The sequence below is a fragment of the Syzygium oleosum genome, unplaced genomic scaffold (genome assembly GCF_021117445.2).
Source record: "Syzygium oleosum isolate NSW1041296 unplaced genomic scaffold, Sole_v2.1 Sole_v2.14, whole genome shotgun sequence".
Classification (NCBI taxonomy): Eukaryota; Viridiplantae; Streptophyta; class Magnoliopsida; order Myrtales; family Myrtaceae; genus Syzygium; species Syzygium oleosum.
The window spans coordinates 9,660,670-9,678,711 of record NW_026607498.1 but is presented as its reverse complement, the minus strand read 5'-3'; the positions used below and the strand labels follow the sequence as shown (position 1 = coordinate 9,678,711).

The following is an 18,042-nucleotide window of genomic DNA, read 5'->3' as shown; positions in this document are numbered from 1 at the left end:
ATCCAGAAGTTAAAAAATTGAAAAGTGAGAAAAAACAAAGGCAGTTGGGATTTATGAATATGATTTAAACAGATATATATATAGCCTAACACGTTTACTTGCAATTTGTTAGTTAACAGATATATAGGACTAGTCATATTACTCCTACTTTGTACGGGCAAATCTCCTATTAATTTTTGCGTGTATAATAAGATAACATTTGAAAATATAGTTATATCTAGTTGGCCAGCCGTTAACCCATTAATCAATATCTTTACTAGCTCTTTTTTTTCCCAATTTTTCTTCATCGTTATTGACCTGATTTTCAAATAATCAAAGAAATTCAAATGATACAGTTGGCCATGCCAGCACTCTTGCTAAAAAAGGAAAGACGTTTTTTTTTAACCTATCGAGAATTTATCCAAGAACCTCATTTGTTTGAGGATAAAGTTCCTAAACTCGGTTGACTTTACCTTAGCGCAGTTGTTTTAGTTGAGTATTTATCCAAGAATCTATGAAGTATATCATGAATTGTCACGAAAGATGGACCGAAGATTATCAACATGAAATTTGAACTATTGACCGGAAAAGGTTTGACATGAAGTAATGTTTGAAGTCGGGTTTGAATTGGCTTTGGATAACAATGGCTTTGAATTAGTTAAGTCCTCCAATAATCTCACGCCAAGCAATCCAGTTTATCCAAGAATTGTCAAGATTCAAGATAAATACTCCATCAAATATGGGACGGTGATCTCCAATCTGTGTACATTAATCCCGTAGCCTACTTGGTCCACGTTTATAAAAAAAAGCACATGAGAGCCAACAGCGAACATCTCTGGTTCGAAAACAACAAAAGCCAGAGAAGAAGAAGGAGAGATTCCGTCATCGCTAAAGAGTTCATTACGATGGCGATTAGGCATCCCGGATTTTCGTTTCAACCCACCGACGAAGATCTCTTTTTCCATTACTTGTTGCGGAGGCTGAATCAAGAACCGCTGCCCGATCCGGACGTCGTTCGCGATTGCGACGTGTACGGCGGCGGCGATCCCTGGAATATCTTCGACAAGGATTGGGACGAGAAGTTCTATGTTTTCACCATGTTGAAGAAGAAGAACAAATCGAGAGTGGATAGGACTGCTGGCTCGGGTACTTGGAAGGGCGAACAGAGCCACGAAATCAGGGATTCGCGAGGTAAGCTAGTTGGCTACAAGAAACTCTTCACTTTCAAATCGAAAGCCGGCTCGAATGCGGAAGCCGACAAGACCGAGAATGGGCACTGGATCATGTATGAGTACTCGACACATCCCCACATTGTAAGTGTCTCTTTCGTCTTCGGTTATGAAATATTCCAAATACACGTTTGGTCGGTATATCTTTCTTCGTACTTCTATTGATATGGACCGTGCTTGTCTTGAACACGATATAGAACATTCTCATTGTGACTTGATTGATCAAGATAGTATCTGCTTTTACCGTAACTCAATTATGGGTTGCATGTACATTCCTGGGCATAATTATTCTATTATATGTTTTTTTTTTGGTCGGCATTCTATCATACGTTTGATATACGTATTTTAGTTGTTTAATTTCTTTCTATTTTGTTTTATCAAAGGGAAAGGGTAATTTATTCAGATTAAATATAATGAGGACTAACTCAGGAGTCAGGAGGGACTGAGATTTTCCTCGTGATGATGAAATAGTTATAATGATTAATAAGTGCTCAATACAGTCATTAACATAATTTTTCTGTAATATAAGTGAAAATTGATCAATTTAAATTAAATTAGCTATATTTTTCTACTTCATACTAGTGATGACCGTAATATAAATGAATAGAGACATTACTTATAAATTTCTTCTGGATTGTTGAGGATGAAAATCAAATTTTTCTATGGATTACGTAAGAAAAAAAATTCGCAATTTTATTAAATCTGTCTAAAAAATTATTTGATTGTGTTTAGAATACTATTAACTTATTAAGCACATCAATTTCGTGAAATGAGTCATAAAAGTTGAATTTTATTTCAAAGATCTCATTACTGTTTTTTTTGCCACATTTAGATTAAGTTTACCCGATTTGACTAATTTAATGAGTTATATCGTTGATGTTATGATACCTATTTAATAAATAGGTGGTGCTCGAATTGAATTTTCTGACTCGATTATTAAATAGACCATATTCAGATCTATTTACTTAATAAATATAATTTTATATTGACATGACTTGCCCGACTCCTAAACACGAACTATGTATAGCGAGTTAAGTGTCTTGATATCTTTAACTTGGTGCTTTTCGTGGATCCTAACTATTTTGATCCAACTTTGAAGCATTAGCTAGGGTTTGACGGGTACTATAAAAGATTAGGGTATAAAAGGAATTCTTTGATTTATCAGTTAATTGTAAATCTTGACTTGGTTGATCAAGAAAGTGTGATTTCGCCATAACACGACTTTGGCTCTTACTAGGTCGCATGTACATTGCTAGGACACATTTTTGCTATCATACTGTTCATATTGGTTATAACCTCTTCTTAATTTTTTTTTAACATAGGGAAATGCTAATTCATTTTGTCTAAATGTCATGCAGGAAACAGAGTGCGTCTTATGCGTAATCAGCAACAAATACGCCCGAAAAGTAAACAAGAAGGAGTGCCGTAAGCTGCGCGGCCGTGTGCAACTCGAAGAGGAGAATCGACCAGCAAAGAAGGCACGCCTACTCTGCTATGATCACCCAAATGCCGTCGACGATCCTTCCACCGCATTGCCGCCCTCAGCTCCGGCTGCCACTCAAGATCAACCTGCCGCTTTCCCGGGTTTCGACGAAGACGCTGTTTTCAATCCACCTCCTGTCGTGACTCCGATTGTGGATTTTGCTGGCGACGCCAACCTCTATTCGCATCCTACGACGACGACCGTGCCACAGGACATCCTCTGCACATACGATTCCCTGGCTTTCAGCGGAGACATGGATGAAATCCAATCGGATTTCAATATTTCTTATTATTGATTCCTATCAAAAAGAAAGAATTTGAGTAGAAGGTCATTCATATCTTTTTTTTTATGAGTTTTTTTTAATGAGTCTGTTTTTATGTTATTTCGTACTATACAATTCCGTTGTTTGTGGGATCATTTTCTCACGAGAGGTAATGAAAAGAATTAGAAAATGGATTGCTATCTATGCCTAGATCGAGGATAAATGGAAATTTTATTGATAAGACCTTTTCAATTGTAGCCAATATCTTATTACAAATAATTCCGACAACTTCAGGAGAAAAAGAGGCATTTGGCTTCCCACGACCGCGATGAACTTTAAGGACATATTTAGGTCCTATTATAAGAAATTATTTATAAACCGTGAAAAAATTCGATTATATAAAAGGACAGAATTGAGTTCGAGACCAACAAATTCCCACCATGTTAATCCTATCCAGTCCTCCTCCTCCTCCTCCTCTCTCCAATCTCTCTCCAAACCCTAGAATCGCATCCCCTGCCTCCCGCCGTCTCTCGCCGTCGAGCTCCGTCTCTCGCAATTCTGGGTTGCATGTACATTCCAGTGCATAATTACACTATCATACGTTTTGTTTTTGGTCGGCGTTCTATCATTCGTTTGATATATGTATTTTGGTTGTTTAATTTCCTTCTATTTTTTTTATCAAAGGGAAAGGATAATTTATTCAGATTAAATATGATGAGGACTAACTCAGGAGGGAGTGAGATTTTCCTCGTGAGGCTTAGGGTAAATACATAGACTTTTCTCATGTAATTAACTCAATGGAAAATTAAATTTCTTCTCATTAATAATGATTAGTAAGTGCTCATTAACATAATTTTTCTGTAATATAAGTGAAAATTGACCAATTTAAATTAAATTAGCTATATTTTTCTACTTCTTACTAGTGATGACTGACTGACTAGAGACATTACTTATAAATTTCTTCTGGATTGTTGAGGATGAAAATCAAATTTTTCTATGGATTAAGCAAGAAAAAAAAATTCGCAATTTTATTAAATCTTTCTAAAAATTATTTGATTGTGTTTAGAATACTATTAACTTATTAAGCACATCAATTTCGTGAAATGAGTCATAAAAGTTGAATTTTACTTCAAAGATCTCATTACGGTTTTTTTTGCCACATTTAGATTAAGTTTACCCAATTTGACTAATTTAATGAGTTATATCGTTGATGTTCTCATACCTATTTAATAAGTAGGTCGTGCTCGAATTGAATTTTCTTACTTGATTATTAAAAAGATCATATTCAGATCGATTTACTTAATATTATAATTTTATATTAAAGTGACACGCCCGACTCCTAAACACGAATTATGTATAATGAGTTAAGTGTCTTGATATCTTTAACTTGGTGCTTTTTGTGGATCCTAACTATTTTGATCCAACTTTTAAGCATTAGTTAGGGTTTGATGGATAATATAACTGTGTTTATGATCCGTCCACAGAAAGATTAGGGTATAAAAGGAATTCTTTGATTTATCAGTTAATTGTAAATCTTGACTTGGTTGATCAAGAAAGTGTGATTTCGCCATAACACGACGTTGGCTCCCACTAGGTTGCATGTACATTGCTAGGACACATTTTTGCTATCATACCGTTCATATGGGTTATAATCTCTTCTTATTTTATTTTTCTTTAATCTTGGGGAAATGCTAATTCATTTTGTCTAAATGTCATGCAGGAAACAGAATGCGTCTTATGCGTAATCAGCAACAAATACGCCCGAAAAGTAAACAAGGAGGAGTGCCGAAAGCTGCGCGGCCGGGTGCAACTTGAAGAAGAGAATCGACCAGCCAAGAAGCCACGCCTACTCTGCTATGATCACCCAAATGCCGTCGACGATCCTTCCACTGCATCTCCGCCCTTAGCTTCGGCCGCCACTCAAGCTCAACCTGCCGCTTTCCCGGGTTTCGACGAAGACGCTATTTTCAATCCACCTCCTGTCGTGACTCCGATTGTGGATTTTGCTGGCAACGCCAACCTCTATTCGCATCCTACGATGACGACGACCGTGCCAAAGGACATCCTCTGTGTCACGGCCCGAAGAATTGGATCGTTCGTGAGGTTTTCTGGACGATGGACCGTGACGGACCCTTGGACGAGAAGGCGGGCCCCGAGTGTTCTAGTACTAGGGTTTTCTTGATGTCTTCTAGAATACTCCTGGGGGCGGGCGATACGGTAATTGTACCCTTCCGTAATAAATGCGGTAGGTGGGGTAGTTAGGGGAGTACGATCTCGACCATTGAGATCGGGGAGAGATCTACGGATACGGTCAGCCCGATACTTGTATATAATGGGGTCTCATCCCCTTCATTTTATCATCTCTCATTTCCAAGAAGCAATACAAAGTTCAGAGCTTCTCTCTCTAGAGTTTCTCTCTCTAAAGTTCTTGTGAGTGTGAGTGTGGGAAGGCTTACTTGGGAGAAATTACTAAGGCCACACGGGTGTGGGAACGCTAGATCGATCGACTCGTGACTACACATATGATTCCTTGGCTCTCAGCGGAGACATGGATACCCATTGGCTTCCCACGACCGCGATGAACGTTTTGCAAGAAGATACCCACCACATCACTTTCCCGGCTTTTTGCAGCGATGAAAATGATGTGGATTCACTTCTTACGACCATGACGGCAGTGCAACAAGATACTTGTGGTGCCAGTTCCCTGACCTTTGGCGGCACTACATGCCTCAATCCTACGACGACGATGGCAGTGCAAAACGACATCGCCGCTGATTCCCAGGCTTTTCACAGCAACGGAAACACCAATTCGCTTCCACCAGCAGCAGCAAACATGCAAGGACATACCTGCAATGAGGCTTGCTGGGCTTTTGGCAGCCCAAGTGCCGATCCGCTTCCTACGACGAGCGTGGCAGCATGAGGGGTTGACAGTGAATGGGCGCATCAGCTTATGACTATGGAAATGGATCCTTTCGACGATTACCAGCTTACGACAGTGATGAACCTTTTGCAAGAAGATACTCGCCACACCACTTTCCAGGCTTTTTGCAGCGATGCAAATGATGTCAATTCGCTTCTTACGACCATGACGGCAGTGCAACAAGATACCTGTGGTTCCAGTTCCCTGGCCTTTGGTGGCACCAGATGCCTCAATCCTACGACGACGTCGACGGCAATGTAAAATGATACCTGCAATGCGGCTTGCTGGGCTTTTGGCGGCCCAAGTGCCGATCCGCTTCCTCCGACGAGCATGGCAGCACGAGGGGTTGACAGTGAATGGGCGCATCAGCTTATGAATATGGAAATGGATCCTTTCGACGATTAGCAGCTTACGAGCGTGATGAACCTTGTGCAAGAAGATACTCGCCACACCACTTTCCAGGCTTCTTGCAGCGATGCAAATGATGTCAATTCGCTTCTTACGACCATGACGGCAGTGCAACAAGATACCTGTGGTTCCAGTTCCCTGGCCTTTGGCGGCACCACATGCCTACCGCCGCCTTTGTCATCGACATTCCTTCCGCCGCATCGCCACCCTCAACTACCGCCACCGTTCAAGCTCAACCATCCACTTCCCTGGCTTTCGACTAAGACGAAGTTGTCATTCCACAGAATGGCATCTGCTGCGCCACTGAATCCCGGCTTTTCACAGCGACAGAAATGCCAATGCGCTTCCTCCAACAGCAGCGAACATACGAGAAGATACCCGCCTCACGGCTTCCTCGGCTTTTGGTGGCGCAAACGCTGGTCCGCTTTCTCCGACGGCAGCACACATGGTGGACCCTAAATGGGCGGATCAGTTGAAGAATATGGAGATAAGTCCGTTGGTCAAGTACCTCTTGTGTACGGTCGTCAAGCAACGCGCTTGAGCTCTTCATGCAAGGAACAACGTCTTGGAGCCGCACCCGGAAGAAATTGCACCCAATTGGCCTTATTAGTTTCTGAGACTTTTAGCCCCTGTACTAGCTTGTTACTTGGAGAATTGCTGAACATCATGTTTTTCATTGCAACAATTAGCTCTCCTCGGTCGATGTAACCATTATGACTATGATTATATATGAAATGTTCGTGATCTTCGAGATAAGTTTTGCTCATACAGCTCCAGATCAAAATCAGCAAAATGCCCCGATGATGATATTTGTATCGATTGTATACTTTCTGTAGTGGCACTGAATAGCCTTTGTTCACTTGCTCTTTCAATTATATGTTTATATGAATAATCGTGTTAAAACCATTTCTCTTAGTAGCGGACACCGAAACTTTGAACTATCAATGGAGCGTCACTCGGTCAAACATGTCGGTTTCGTAGAACTCCCGCTACAATGGTTGTGGCTAGACCTGTCAAATGAATGGATCGAGTCAGATTTGGGTCGGGTCACAAATGGTCCGACCCAAATTGACCCAGTATAACCCATTTATGCACAATGCAATTTTCTTGACCCATACCCGATTCGACCCATACTCGATCCATACCCAATCCGACCCATATTACTAAAACACTTCTATATTTAACTAAATTTAGGAAAACTGATACCTAAACTAATATGAGAGTGCGGAGTGAGTAAGCGCAAGATTGAGTGAGGGCGAGAGAGATGAGTTAAGTTTAAATAAGTTGTAAACTAATTTATGACTCGTTTACGACCCATTTAACACCCATATTATACCTATACCTATTTATGACTTATTTACTACATATAACTAACACATTTATGACTCATTTACTAATATATGGATTAAGACATAGGTTTGTGACTCATTTTGACAGATCTAGTTATGGCAATGCGGACTCATGATACGTGGCGGGGCACAGCAAACACTACGTAATTTCTCATGTTGGTTTCTAATTTTGCATTTCATTCCACTGTGTCAATTTTTCGACCCAATGAAGCGATATAATCACTTAGTGTTTTTTTTTTCTTTTTTGGGTCGTGAATCACTTAGTTCATTGGCACTTGATACAATCACCAGGCAAGACTGACTTTAATCCGACGGCATTTGTCAAACCACATCAGCGAGCCACATCAGCAAGGCATGTTAGGTAGCAAATTCAGGGAGGCCTGGTCGGGTTTTGGTCAATATACCGAAGGATATAGACAGAAGCTTGTGGTTCCAAACTGGAATGCGCCCGTCAAGTCGTCGGGGTACACGTCGTGGTCACCTAAGGCCTTATGAGGTGCACTTGGAAGAGATGGTGAGGTTCATTTGGAAGAGATGGTGAGGTTCATAGCCATTTTGCTCCGTGGGAGGGGGCCGTTGAGATTCCGGTGAGGATTTGAGAAGGTTCGCAGAACTTGCCGGGATCCCCCGTCACTAGTAGTTTGGGGAGGTCTTTGACTCAAGCTCGGGTGAGCTATCACTTCGTATGCTCGGAATGCACGGTTCCGTGTATGCAAATGTGATCTGTTGCTGACCTTCGGGGGGAGGATCGACGAATGCGACAGTCAAGCCAGAAGCTCTTGCTTACCGAGCTAAGTTGTTCGCATCAATATCGAGCCCATCGAGATAAACAAGAATAGCAGCAGCCTCCCGTTTCTATGGGAGCGAATGTCGAATTGGATCTGAGAGGGATGGACCGGTGGTAATAGTATCTTCTGGTCATGGTGTGATTATTCTTGTGTAGTGTTTTTACAGAAATTTTGCAGCAGTCATGTCATGAAGTGAAGATTTCAGATCATAGCGTGGTCTTGGGATGTGGATCTGATGAGTTGTGAGAAATTCATGCTGGTGTAGAGGATCCTCATTTGAGGTAGTCAGTAGTCTCTCTTAGCATTTTCGTAATATGCATAATCAATATATATTGATTCACAGAAAGAAAATCCGATACTCCTCTTGTTTGCCCTATTGTATCTGATATCAGAGTAGAATACATATAAACATACACATCTTTTAGAGAACCTACTCAAATTAGGAATCTCGCTCAAACTATAAACATATTCTCAACAGAGGGTATTTCAGTCTTTGGACACAAAGTTAAAAATTAATTTTTATGTACTGAATAAATATGTTATATAGATTGCTATGCATCATAAAACACGTTAAATGGTAAGTCTTGTCGTATGAAAGTAAAATTGGTCGTTGCTATTTAAAAATTATTAGTGTATCAAAGATTATTTACTAATTGTTATACGCACCTTTTAAACATATGAGTATTTTATATATGCAACATGGAATAAGAGGTTTAAACAAGAACAATTTTGTGAACTCAACGCCTTGCTCAGTCTGATGTATTAGTCCTGAATCTAACCCTGCAGAAATGACAATCTTCAAATCGACTCTCATATGTCTTATTAGGATTTTGTTTAAAAGAATGTCCATAAGAAATTTGTTAAATAATCAAATAAAAAAATATTATCATTTTCAATGCACTAACTATCGTCGTAATATGCACAATTAATAGATTGAAAATAAAAAAAATTGCTTATTTAACAAGTACCATTTGAGCAGTGATTAACAAGATCCATTTTAGTAATGTATAACCAACTTACTTGACATTTATTATTTGAGAAAGTACTATTATTCGTTGAATTTTACCAATCTTAGTTGCTTGATCTGTGATTTGAGCAAAGGATCTCTAGAATTTTTCCATTTGAAGGGGTTTGAATTTTAAGCATAAATTTTAGTAGGTTCATAATCATTGGAAAATCTCAGGTGTTATACATCTTCCAACTCATATCCTAAAGTACTAGAATCATTACATGTGGAAAATCTATAAGCACATGGTAATTTAAACACTGTATGGCATGTCTGGCGGATTGAATTTTACTCTTAATTTTTTCTTTAATCGAATCTCACTACCGTACGTTTTGACAACATACAAATGTTGGCACGTAAACTCCCTTATACTTTTGCATTTTTTTTTTTAAATTTGGATGATCTTCAAATTTTGGAGGGAAATCAAAAGAATATTTTCACTTTTGCTAATCAAGAACAAATAGGCCCTACAATTTATTCCTACAAATGAAGTTATCAGGTATTATCCAGAAGTTATAAAATTGAAAAGTGACAAAATACAAAGGCAATTGGGATTTATGAATATGATTTAAACAAATGTATAGACATTTACATGTTTAAAGTCACATTACTCCTAGTTTGCACGGGCAAATGATCTCCTATTAATTTTTGTGTGCATAAGAAGAAAACATTCGAAAATATAGTTATATCTAGTTGGCCAGCCATTGACCCATTAATCAATATCTTTACTAGCTTTTCTTTTTCCATTTTTTCTTCATCGTTATTGACTTGATTATCAAATAATCAAAGAAATCCAAATGATATAGTTGGCCATGCCAGGATATTGCTAAAAAAGGAAAGACGTTTTTTTTAACCTTTCGAGAATTTATGCAAGAACCTCATTTGTTTGAGGATAAAGTTCCTAAACTAGGTTGACTTTCCGTTAGCGCAGTTGTTTTAGTTGAGTATTTATCCAAGAATCTATGAAGTATATAATGAATTGTCACGAAAGATGGACCGAAGATTATCCACATGAAATTTGAACTATTGACCGGAAAAGGTTTGACATGAAGTAATGTTTGAGGTCGGGTTTGAATTGGCTATGGATAACAATGGCTTTGAATTAGTTAAGTCCTCCAATAATCTCACGCCAAGCAATCCAGTTTATCCAAGAATTGTCAAGATTCAAGATAAATACTCCATCAAATATGGGACGGTGATCTCCAATCTGTGTACATTAATCCCGTAGCCTACTTGGTCCACGTTTATAAAAAAAAAAGCACATGAGAGCCAACAGCGAACATCTCTGGTTCGAAAACAACAAAAGCCAGAGAAGAAGAAAGAGATTTTGTCATCGCTTTTGAGTTCAATACGATGGCGATTTGGTATCGCGGACTTTGCTTTCTACCCACCGATGATGAGCTCTTTTTCGATTACTTGATGCGGAGGCTGAATCGAGAACCGTTGCCTGATCCAGACGTCGTCCGCGATTGCGACGTGTACGGCGGCGGTGATCCCTGGAAGATCTTTGGCAAGGACCGAGACGAGAAGTTCTACGTTTTCACCACGTTGAAGAAGAAGAACAAATCGAGAGTGGACAGGACTGCTGGCTCGGGTACTTGGAAGGGCGAACAGAGTTACAAGATCAGGGGTTCGCAAGGTGAGGTAGTCGGCTACAAGAAACTCTTTACCTTTGAACCGAAAGCTAGCTCGAGCGGGGAAGCCGACAAGGCCGAGAATGGGCACTGGATCATGTACGAGTACTCGAAGCATCCGCACAATGTATGTGTTTCTTTCCCTATTCTGTTCGGTTACTAATCATCCGAATACATGTTTGGTTGCTATATCTTCCTTAATGCTTTTGTCGATATGAATACCTTAGGCACGATATTCGTTCCATGTCAACGTTTCACAATCTTGTATGTTTGAAGGTGCTCATTTACTTAATTCCGGTGCTCTTTATGGATCCTAACTAGTTCTATCCAATTCAAAAGCAGTAATTGGGGTTTGATCGACGATATAAATGTGTGTATGATCCATCTACAATGGACCGCGAATATGATTAGGGTATAAAAATCAATCGGTTAATTGCAAAAGGCCACAAATAACTATCTTCATTATGATGTGATTGATCTGGAGAGTGTGCTTTTGTCGTAACGCCATTGTGGCCCTCGCTATAGGTTGCAAATACATTCTTAGGGCACAAATATTCTCTCAGTTTTTATATACGTATTTTTGTTGTTTAATTCTTTTTTCCCTTTTTTAATCAAAGGAATTAGACAATTTATTCAGTTTAAATATAATGCAGGAAACGGAGTGCGTCTTATGCGTAATCAGCAACAAATACGTGTGCCGGAATCCGCACGGCCGAGTGCAATTTGAGGAAGAGAATCGACAAGCAAAGAAGGCACGGTCTCTCCGCGATGATCACACCGCCGTCGACGTTCCTTCCGCCCGATCGCCACCCTCAACTACCACCACCGCTCGAGCTCAACCATCCACTTCCCCGGCTTTCGACAAAGACGAAGTTGTCATTCCACAGAATGGCATCTGCTACGCCACTGAATCCCCGGCTTTTCACAGCGACAGAAATGCCAATTCGCTTCCTCCAACGGCAGCGAACATACGAGAAGATACCCGGCTCACTGCTTCCTCGGCTTTTGGTGGCGCAAACGCTGGTCCGCTTTCTCCGATGGCAGCACCCATGGTGGACCCTGAATGGGCGGCTCGGTTGAAGAATATGGAAATAAGTCCGTTGGTCAAGTATCTCTTGTGTACGGTCGTCAAGCAACGCGCTGGCGCTCTTCATGCAAGGAACAACGTCTTAGAGTCGCACCCGGAAGAAATTGCACCCAATTGGCCTTATTAGTTTCTGAGACTTTAGCCCCTGTACTAGCTTGTTACTTGGAGAATTGTTGAACATCATGTTTTTCATTGCAACAATTAGCTCTCTTTGGTCAATGTAAAACCATTATGACTATGATTATATATGAAATGTTCGTGATCTTCAAGATAAGTTTTGCTCATACAGCTCCGGATCAAAATCAGCAAAATGCCCCGATGATGATATTTGTATCAATTGTATACTTTCTGTAGTGGCACTGAATAGCCTTTGTTCACTTGCTCTTTCAATTATATGTTTATATGAATAATCGTGTTAAAACCATTTCTCTTAGTAGCGGACACCGAAACTTTGAACTATCAATGGATTGTAACTCAGTCAAACATGTCGGTTTCGTAGAACTCCCGCTACAATGGTTGTGGCTAGACCTGTCAAATGAGTTGGTCGGGTCAGATTTGGATCGGGTCACAAATGGTCCGACCCAAATTGACCCATACCCGACCTGGCCCATACTCGACCCATACCCAACCCGACCCATATTGCTAAAACACTTCCATATTTAACTAAATCTAGGAAAACTTATACTTAAACTGATATGAGAGTGCGGAGTAAGTGAGCGCGAGATTGAGTGAGGGCGAGAGAGATGAGTTAAGTTTAAATAAGTTGTAAACTAATTTACGACCCATTTGACACCCATATTATACCTATACCCATTTATGACTCATTTATTACATATAACTAACACATTTATGACCCATTTACTAATATATGGATTAAGAAATAGGTATATGACCTATTTTGACATGTCTAGTTGTGGCAATGCGGACTCATGATATATGGCGGGGCACAGCAAACACTATGTAATTTCTGATGTTGGTTTCTAATTTTGCATTTCATTCCACTGTGTCAGTTTTTCAACCCAATGAAGCGATATAATCACTTGGTTTTTTTTTTCTTTTTTTGGTCGTGAATCACTTAGTTCATTGGCACTTGATACAATCACCAGGCAAGACTGACTTTAATCCGACGGCATTTGTCAAACCACATCAGCGAGCCACATCAGCAAGGCATGTTAGGTAGCAAATTCAGGGAGGCCTGGTCGGGTTTTGATCGATATACCCAAGGATATGCACGGCCGCTTGTGATTCCAAACGGGAATGCGCCCGTCAAGTTGCCGGGGTACGTGTCGAGGTTAACCTAAGGCCCGAGGAGGTGCGCTTGGAAGAGATGGTGAGGTTGATAGCCATTTTGCTCCGCCGGCGGCGACTGTTGAGATATTCCGGTGAGGACTCGAGAAGGTTCGCACAACTCGCCGGGATTCCCGTCACTAGTCGTTTGAGGGGTCTCAGAAATATTCCAATGCTCGGATGATCCGTCGCTTCATACGCGCGGAATGCGCAGTTCCGCGTACGCAAATGTGACCTGTTGCTCGCCTTTGGGGGTTGGTTCACCGATTGCGCGACAGTCAAGCCGGAAGCTCTTGCTTCCGGATCCGTCGCTTCATATGCACTCGCTTCATATGCACACGCTTGCGTGAAGATTTCAGACCAAAGATGTATGCCATGTTACGAACTTGTTGTGAAGAAGTTCCTTAGAACAAGACCGTTGCTTTTCTCTTTATTGATACCAATACGTATGTACAAGGAACGAATGCAAATTCCATTCAACCACCGGCGAACAGTAAAGAAAGAATGCCGGTTAACAATATAGAGACGGACAAAAAGGTAACCCCTATGCTTAGTTTTTCTGAGAGTTTGGGACCGACGTACTTGATATTTGGTACTGAAATGAATTCCGACCCAAGACTCGTGCGCTTTTGAGGAGATGATTAAGCACCGAACTTGGGGACTTTGGCGGTCGAGATCTGGGCGAGGAAATGCTCCGCCACGATCCGGCGCTGGATCTTCCCGGAAGCAGTTTTCGGGACGGCGTCCGTGAGGAAAACCTTCTTCGGGACCTTGAAGCTTGCAAGGTTCTTCCTGCAGTACTGGATCACATCCTGCTCTGTTACCTTGGTACCTTCCCTCGGAATCACGGCACAATTTATCTGCACACGAACCAATCAGGACGTTGATCATTGCAATTATTTGGCCAAGAATTTTCACTTTTGTTTTCAAAACTTGTGCGCGAAATGTACTCTAAATTCCGACTGCTATCTCAAGAGATATTCAATCTCTCAGGAAATTGACAAACAGAGAGAGCTGATTCTTAACGAGGAACACTAGGTAACGCCAAAATGAAGAATGAACGGTTTGTTTACCTCTTCGCCATACTTATCATCCGGGACTCCGAAGGCAACTGCTTGGGCAATATCTGGATGTGCCAGAAGCACAGCATCGACTTCAACTGGGGATATCTTCTCTCCTGCAAAGCATAACCAAAGTTCAGCACACTGGCCACAACAAAGGATCTATCGAAGCTACTTTCGAAACGCCGTTATAGCAAACATAATTGGCCATATTTCGAAACTCCTATCAAGTTACCTCCACGGTTGATGAGTTCCTTGATCCGACCGACCAAATGCAAGTACCCGTCCGAATCCATAAACCCAACATCACCCGTATGAAACCACCCGAACTGGAAGGCCTGCTTATTTGCCTCTGGATTATTCTTATAACCCTTGGTCACGTTTGGTCCCCTTATGCACACTTCGCCGCTCACGCCCGCCGCCTGTATGGCCCCGTGCTCGTCCAAAACCGCCATCTCCTGCCCCACGGGTCTCCCGACCGACCCAGGCTTATGCTCGCCATCTTTGGGCAAGGGGTTTGAAGCCATCAGGTGAGTAGCCTCCGTCATTGCATAAGCCTCGAGCACGGGTGCATCAAATGCCTCCTCGAGCCGATCTAGGATAGAGGGCGCGAGTGACGCGCTGCAGCTCCTTATGAAACGCAGCCTCGGGTAAGCCGGCTCTGGCTTGCTGAGGTGGCGGTCCAGGATGATCTGGTGGATTGTAGGGACTGCTGTGTACCACGTGGCATTGTATGAAACCATATCTGCCCAAAATGTGGACGCCGAGAACCTACCAGCTGCCGGGAGGGCCACGGCAGCTCCGGCAACTAAAGAGCTCAACAATCCAGCAACCAAGCCGTGCACATGGAACAACGGAAGCACAATCACGGTAGAATCCGACTCCGTTAGTTTGTACACCGACTTGATGTTCTGAACCGACGAAGCCAAATTGAGCTGGGTTAGCGGCACGCCTTTGGGGCGACTCGTGGTGCCGGAGGTGTGCAAGAACAGAGCAACATCCGACGGATCGTTGACGACCTTGGACATCGCGTCGGGGCTCGGCTCCACGCCAGTCGAAGAGAGAGTGATTCTGGAATCGGCCGAGTGAAGCTTGGCGGTAACGTGGGGGATGTTGAGCTTGGAAGCGGCAGATTGAGCCGGCTGGTTTCCTTCATGTCCTGTCAATAGGAGCTTCGATTCCGAGTCGGAGAGGTAGAACTCGAACTCCTCGGCCGTGTAGGCGGAGTTGAGCGGAGCCGCCGTGGCCCGGCACCGGATCACCGCCAGAAACATGATCACAAACTGCAGGACAAGCACGCATTCCCGATCAGCAAACCAACATACCAATCCGACCAAAGAAAGTAACATACTAATCCCCGCGCGACGACGGAGATCGACCCACGCACGCACACATGTTTTCAGAACAGGCAGACAAATAGGTGGTCAGTGTTCGATTCAATCAAAACCACCCATCCCCTTTTATGGAAATCGACGCCATTCCCGTTGCTCTGTTCTCGAAGAACCGCAAAGCATTAAAGAACCATCTTCTTTTCACGCCTTAGCACAGTCGATCCTTCACAAAACGATCGACTCATCATCATCAGGAAGTCATCGCCATCGCGATCTTCCAGAGATGTCGCATTTTTTTCCGAATTCAAACGCCGTCGTCAGGACATCTTTCTCTCGTCCGAGATTCACACCCACCGCGCAAACGGAGACTCGCACCCGAAAAAGGGGGCATGCACGGCGAACGGGACATACCTCGACGGTGTTGGGGAAGGTGAGCGCGACGACGTCGCCGGGGCCGACGCCGGAGGCGGCGAGGAGGGCGGCGGCGTGGTCGACGAGCTCCCGCAGCCGCGCGTGCGTCAGGTCGAGATTCTCGCAGGCGGCGGAGACGGCCCGCCGGGCGGGGAATTCCGACGCCGCCTTCGCCAGCAGGCCCGTGAGCGTGTGCTTCTCCATCGCCGGATAACAAACCCGGTCGGCGATCGCTGTGGCGAGGCCGGACGCGGAGATCAACGGGAACGGATGCGCACGAACGGAGGAGACGGAGACGGAGACGGAGAAGAAGAGGAAGAAGGACGGAAACGAGAGTTCGATGGGGAGGGAGAGAGCGGAGAGGGTTTGCGTACGTTTATAGGGGGGGAGGATGGGAGATGAGATCGATGTGTGGCTCGCGGCCGGTGCTGGTTCGGTGAAGGCGACGACTGAGGGGGTGGGGCCCGCCGGGGGGGCCACGTGGCGGACCGGAAGGCACTGTGTGTCTTCGGGAGCTGCGCCAACTTTGCTTCCTCCTATCCCGTCGGTGTCCCGGCGCCACGTGGACACGCGCTGATGACAGCTCGGGGAGAGGGATCTGTGCGAGGAGGAGGAGGAGCTGCGTCTCGAGAACGCGAGCGGCACGCGGGACCGGGATCCGCGAAATCAACGGTTGTGATCGTTCCCCGACCTGAGTCGGTCTCAGAAAATTCTTCTCGAGTAGGGATTTCTCAAAAATTTCCTGGACCGGGAGCTGATCGAGAAATGTTGGTATCCGTCGAGTATCATAATCACATGAACCGGGTCAATCGTGTTGTTGATTACATAGACATGTATATGGATTTTCACTTGATTGCCATGACATTCGGTGCCCGTCATTGTAATTGACCCTGACCTCGAGCACCGACGAGGATTTTCAAAGAGGGGCAGATGATATGAGCCGGGCTCAAACGTACCAACCGTACGAGATACTTACGATGTCATGTGAAAAGTTTTTACTCGTATCAGACGCGTCTCTATTTATCGGCCGATATGGAGCGGGCTCCTATGTGTCAACCACGCGATAGCGCGCAGGATTGGGTCGCGGGTTGTGTGTGGGCCTGCCTAGTGACACGCGGTCAAGCAGGACCCATTGGCTTTTTCTTTTCGGCATAAGTACGACCCATGTGACTTAGTAAGTGGCTGGTCTTAGCTTTTTTACCATTTTCTCTTGGGAGAAGCGAAGTTGGATTTTTGCTTTTCTGGTAATAAGAAATTCGATGGGCTCGCATTCGTATGCTTCTTGATAAGGTTCTATTTTCTCTTTTCTTTTTTCTTATTTTTCTGTTGCCTTTGTTTTTTTGGTTGTTCAGATGTTTTGATAAAGGTCAATTTTTTGTTGGCCAGAATAAAGGCGAATTTGAGACGGTTGCCCCTTCCCATGCCCAGAAGATAATGCGAGCGACAAAACAAGCAGACAGCTGCTTGACGCAAGATTTGTCTCGCGGCTCGTTTTTTTTTTTTTTTTTTTTTATTTTTATTCCAATCGCGGGATTTAATTTTTTTATTTATTTAGATTCCGGTTAGATATTACTTAAAAATGAATTAAGTCGTCCTCTTTTTATCGCAATAACATCTACGAAATTTTCTTAATTTCACCGCCACCATACATCCTCTATATTTAATTTTTTTTTTTTAATTTCATTAACCATCTAATATTAGGTTATGTTGGTTAAAAAATTGACCAGTGCCACTTTCGTGTAACACTTGGGTAATACAGACATATTAATTGACGACCGCAACAAAAAAATCAAAATTTATGCTGGTA

At 42.9% G+C, this 18,042-nt stretch overlaps 3 protein-coding genes across 3 annotated transcripts; 2 read left to right on the top strand and 1 right to left on the bottom strand.

Moving 5' to 3' along the window:
• The first annotated feature begins 884 nt into the window (after positions 1 to 884).
• Positions 885 to 6,822, top strand: LOC130139998 (NAC transcription factor 29-like). Its single transcript, XM_056318130.1, has 4 exons — positions 885 to 1,292; positions 2,567 to 2,827; positions 4,681 to 4,694; positions 6,606 to 6,822. The coding sequence occupies exons 1-4, from the start codon at positions 885 to 887 to the stop codon at positions 6,820 to 6,822; spliced, it is 900 nt and encodes a 299-aa protein (XP_056174105.1).
• A 3,955-nt stretch (positions 6,823 to 10,777) lies between these two features.
• On the top strand, positions 10,778 to 12,272 carry LOC130139856 (NAC domain-containing protein 68-like). Its single transcript, XM_056317649.1, has 2 exons — positions 10,778 to 11,185; positions 11,712 to 12,272. Exons 1-2 carry the CDS (start codon positions 10,778 to 10,780, stop codon positions 12,270 to 12,272), a joined length of 969 nt encoding a protein of 322 aa, XP_056173624.1.
• Positions 12,273 to 13,836: 1,564 nt separating this feature from the next.
• LOC130139997 (probable CoA ligase CCL9) lies at positions 13,837 to 16,560 on the bottom strand. The gene is made up of 4 exons (XM_056318129.1): positions 16,236 to 16,560; positions 14,729 to 15,776; positions 14,506 to 14,609; positions 13,837 to 14,292 (listed from the first exon to the last, which is right to left on the bottom strand). Exons 1-4 carry the CDS (start codon positions 16,437 to 16,439, stop codon positions 14,074 to 14,076), a joined length of 1,575 nt encoding a protein of 524 aa, XP_056174104.1. The 5' UTR covers positions 16,440 to 16,560; the 3' UTR covers positions 13,837 to 14,073.
• Between the last annotated feature and the right edge of the window lie 1,482 nt (positions 16,561 to 18,042).

Bases quoted from the DNA above. Each gene is read 5' to 3' on its own strand.
- LOC130139998 (XM_056318130.1), top strand. From the start codon at position 885: ATGGCGATTAGGCATCCCGGATTTTCGTTTCAACCCACCGACGAAGAT. The intron at 1,293-2,566 runs GTAAGTGTCTCT...AATGTCATGCAG, and splicing joins ACTCGACACATCCCCACATT to GAAACAGAGTGCGTCTTATG.
- LOC130139856 (XM_056317649.1), top strand. From the start codon at position 10,778: ATGGCGATTTGGTATCGCGGACTTTGCTTTCTACCCACCGATGATGAG. The intron at 11,186-11,711 runs GTATGTGTTTCT...AATATAATGCAG, and splicing joins ACTCGAAGCATCCGCACAAT to GAAACGGAGTGCGTCTTATG.
- LOC130139997 (XM_056318129.1), bottom strand. From the start codon at position 16,439: ATGGAGAAGCACACGCTCACGGGCCTGCTGGCGAAGGCGGCGTCGGAA. The intron at 14,610-14,728 runs GTAACTTGATAG...TATGCTTTGCAG, and splicing joins GGAACTCATCAACCGTGGAG to GAGAGAAGATATCCCCAGTT. The intron at 14,293-14,505 runs GTAAACAAACCG...GTTCGTGTGCAG, and splicing joins ATGATAAGTATGGCGAAGAG to ATAAATTGTGCCGTGATTCC.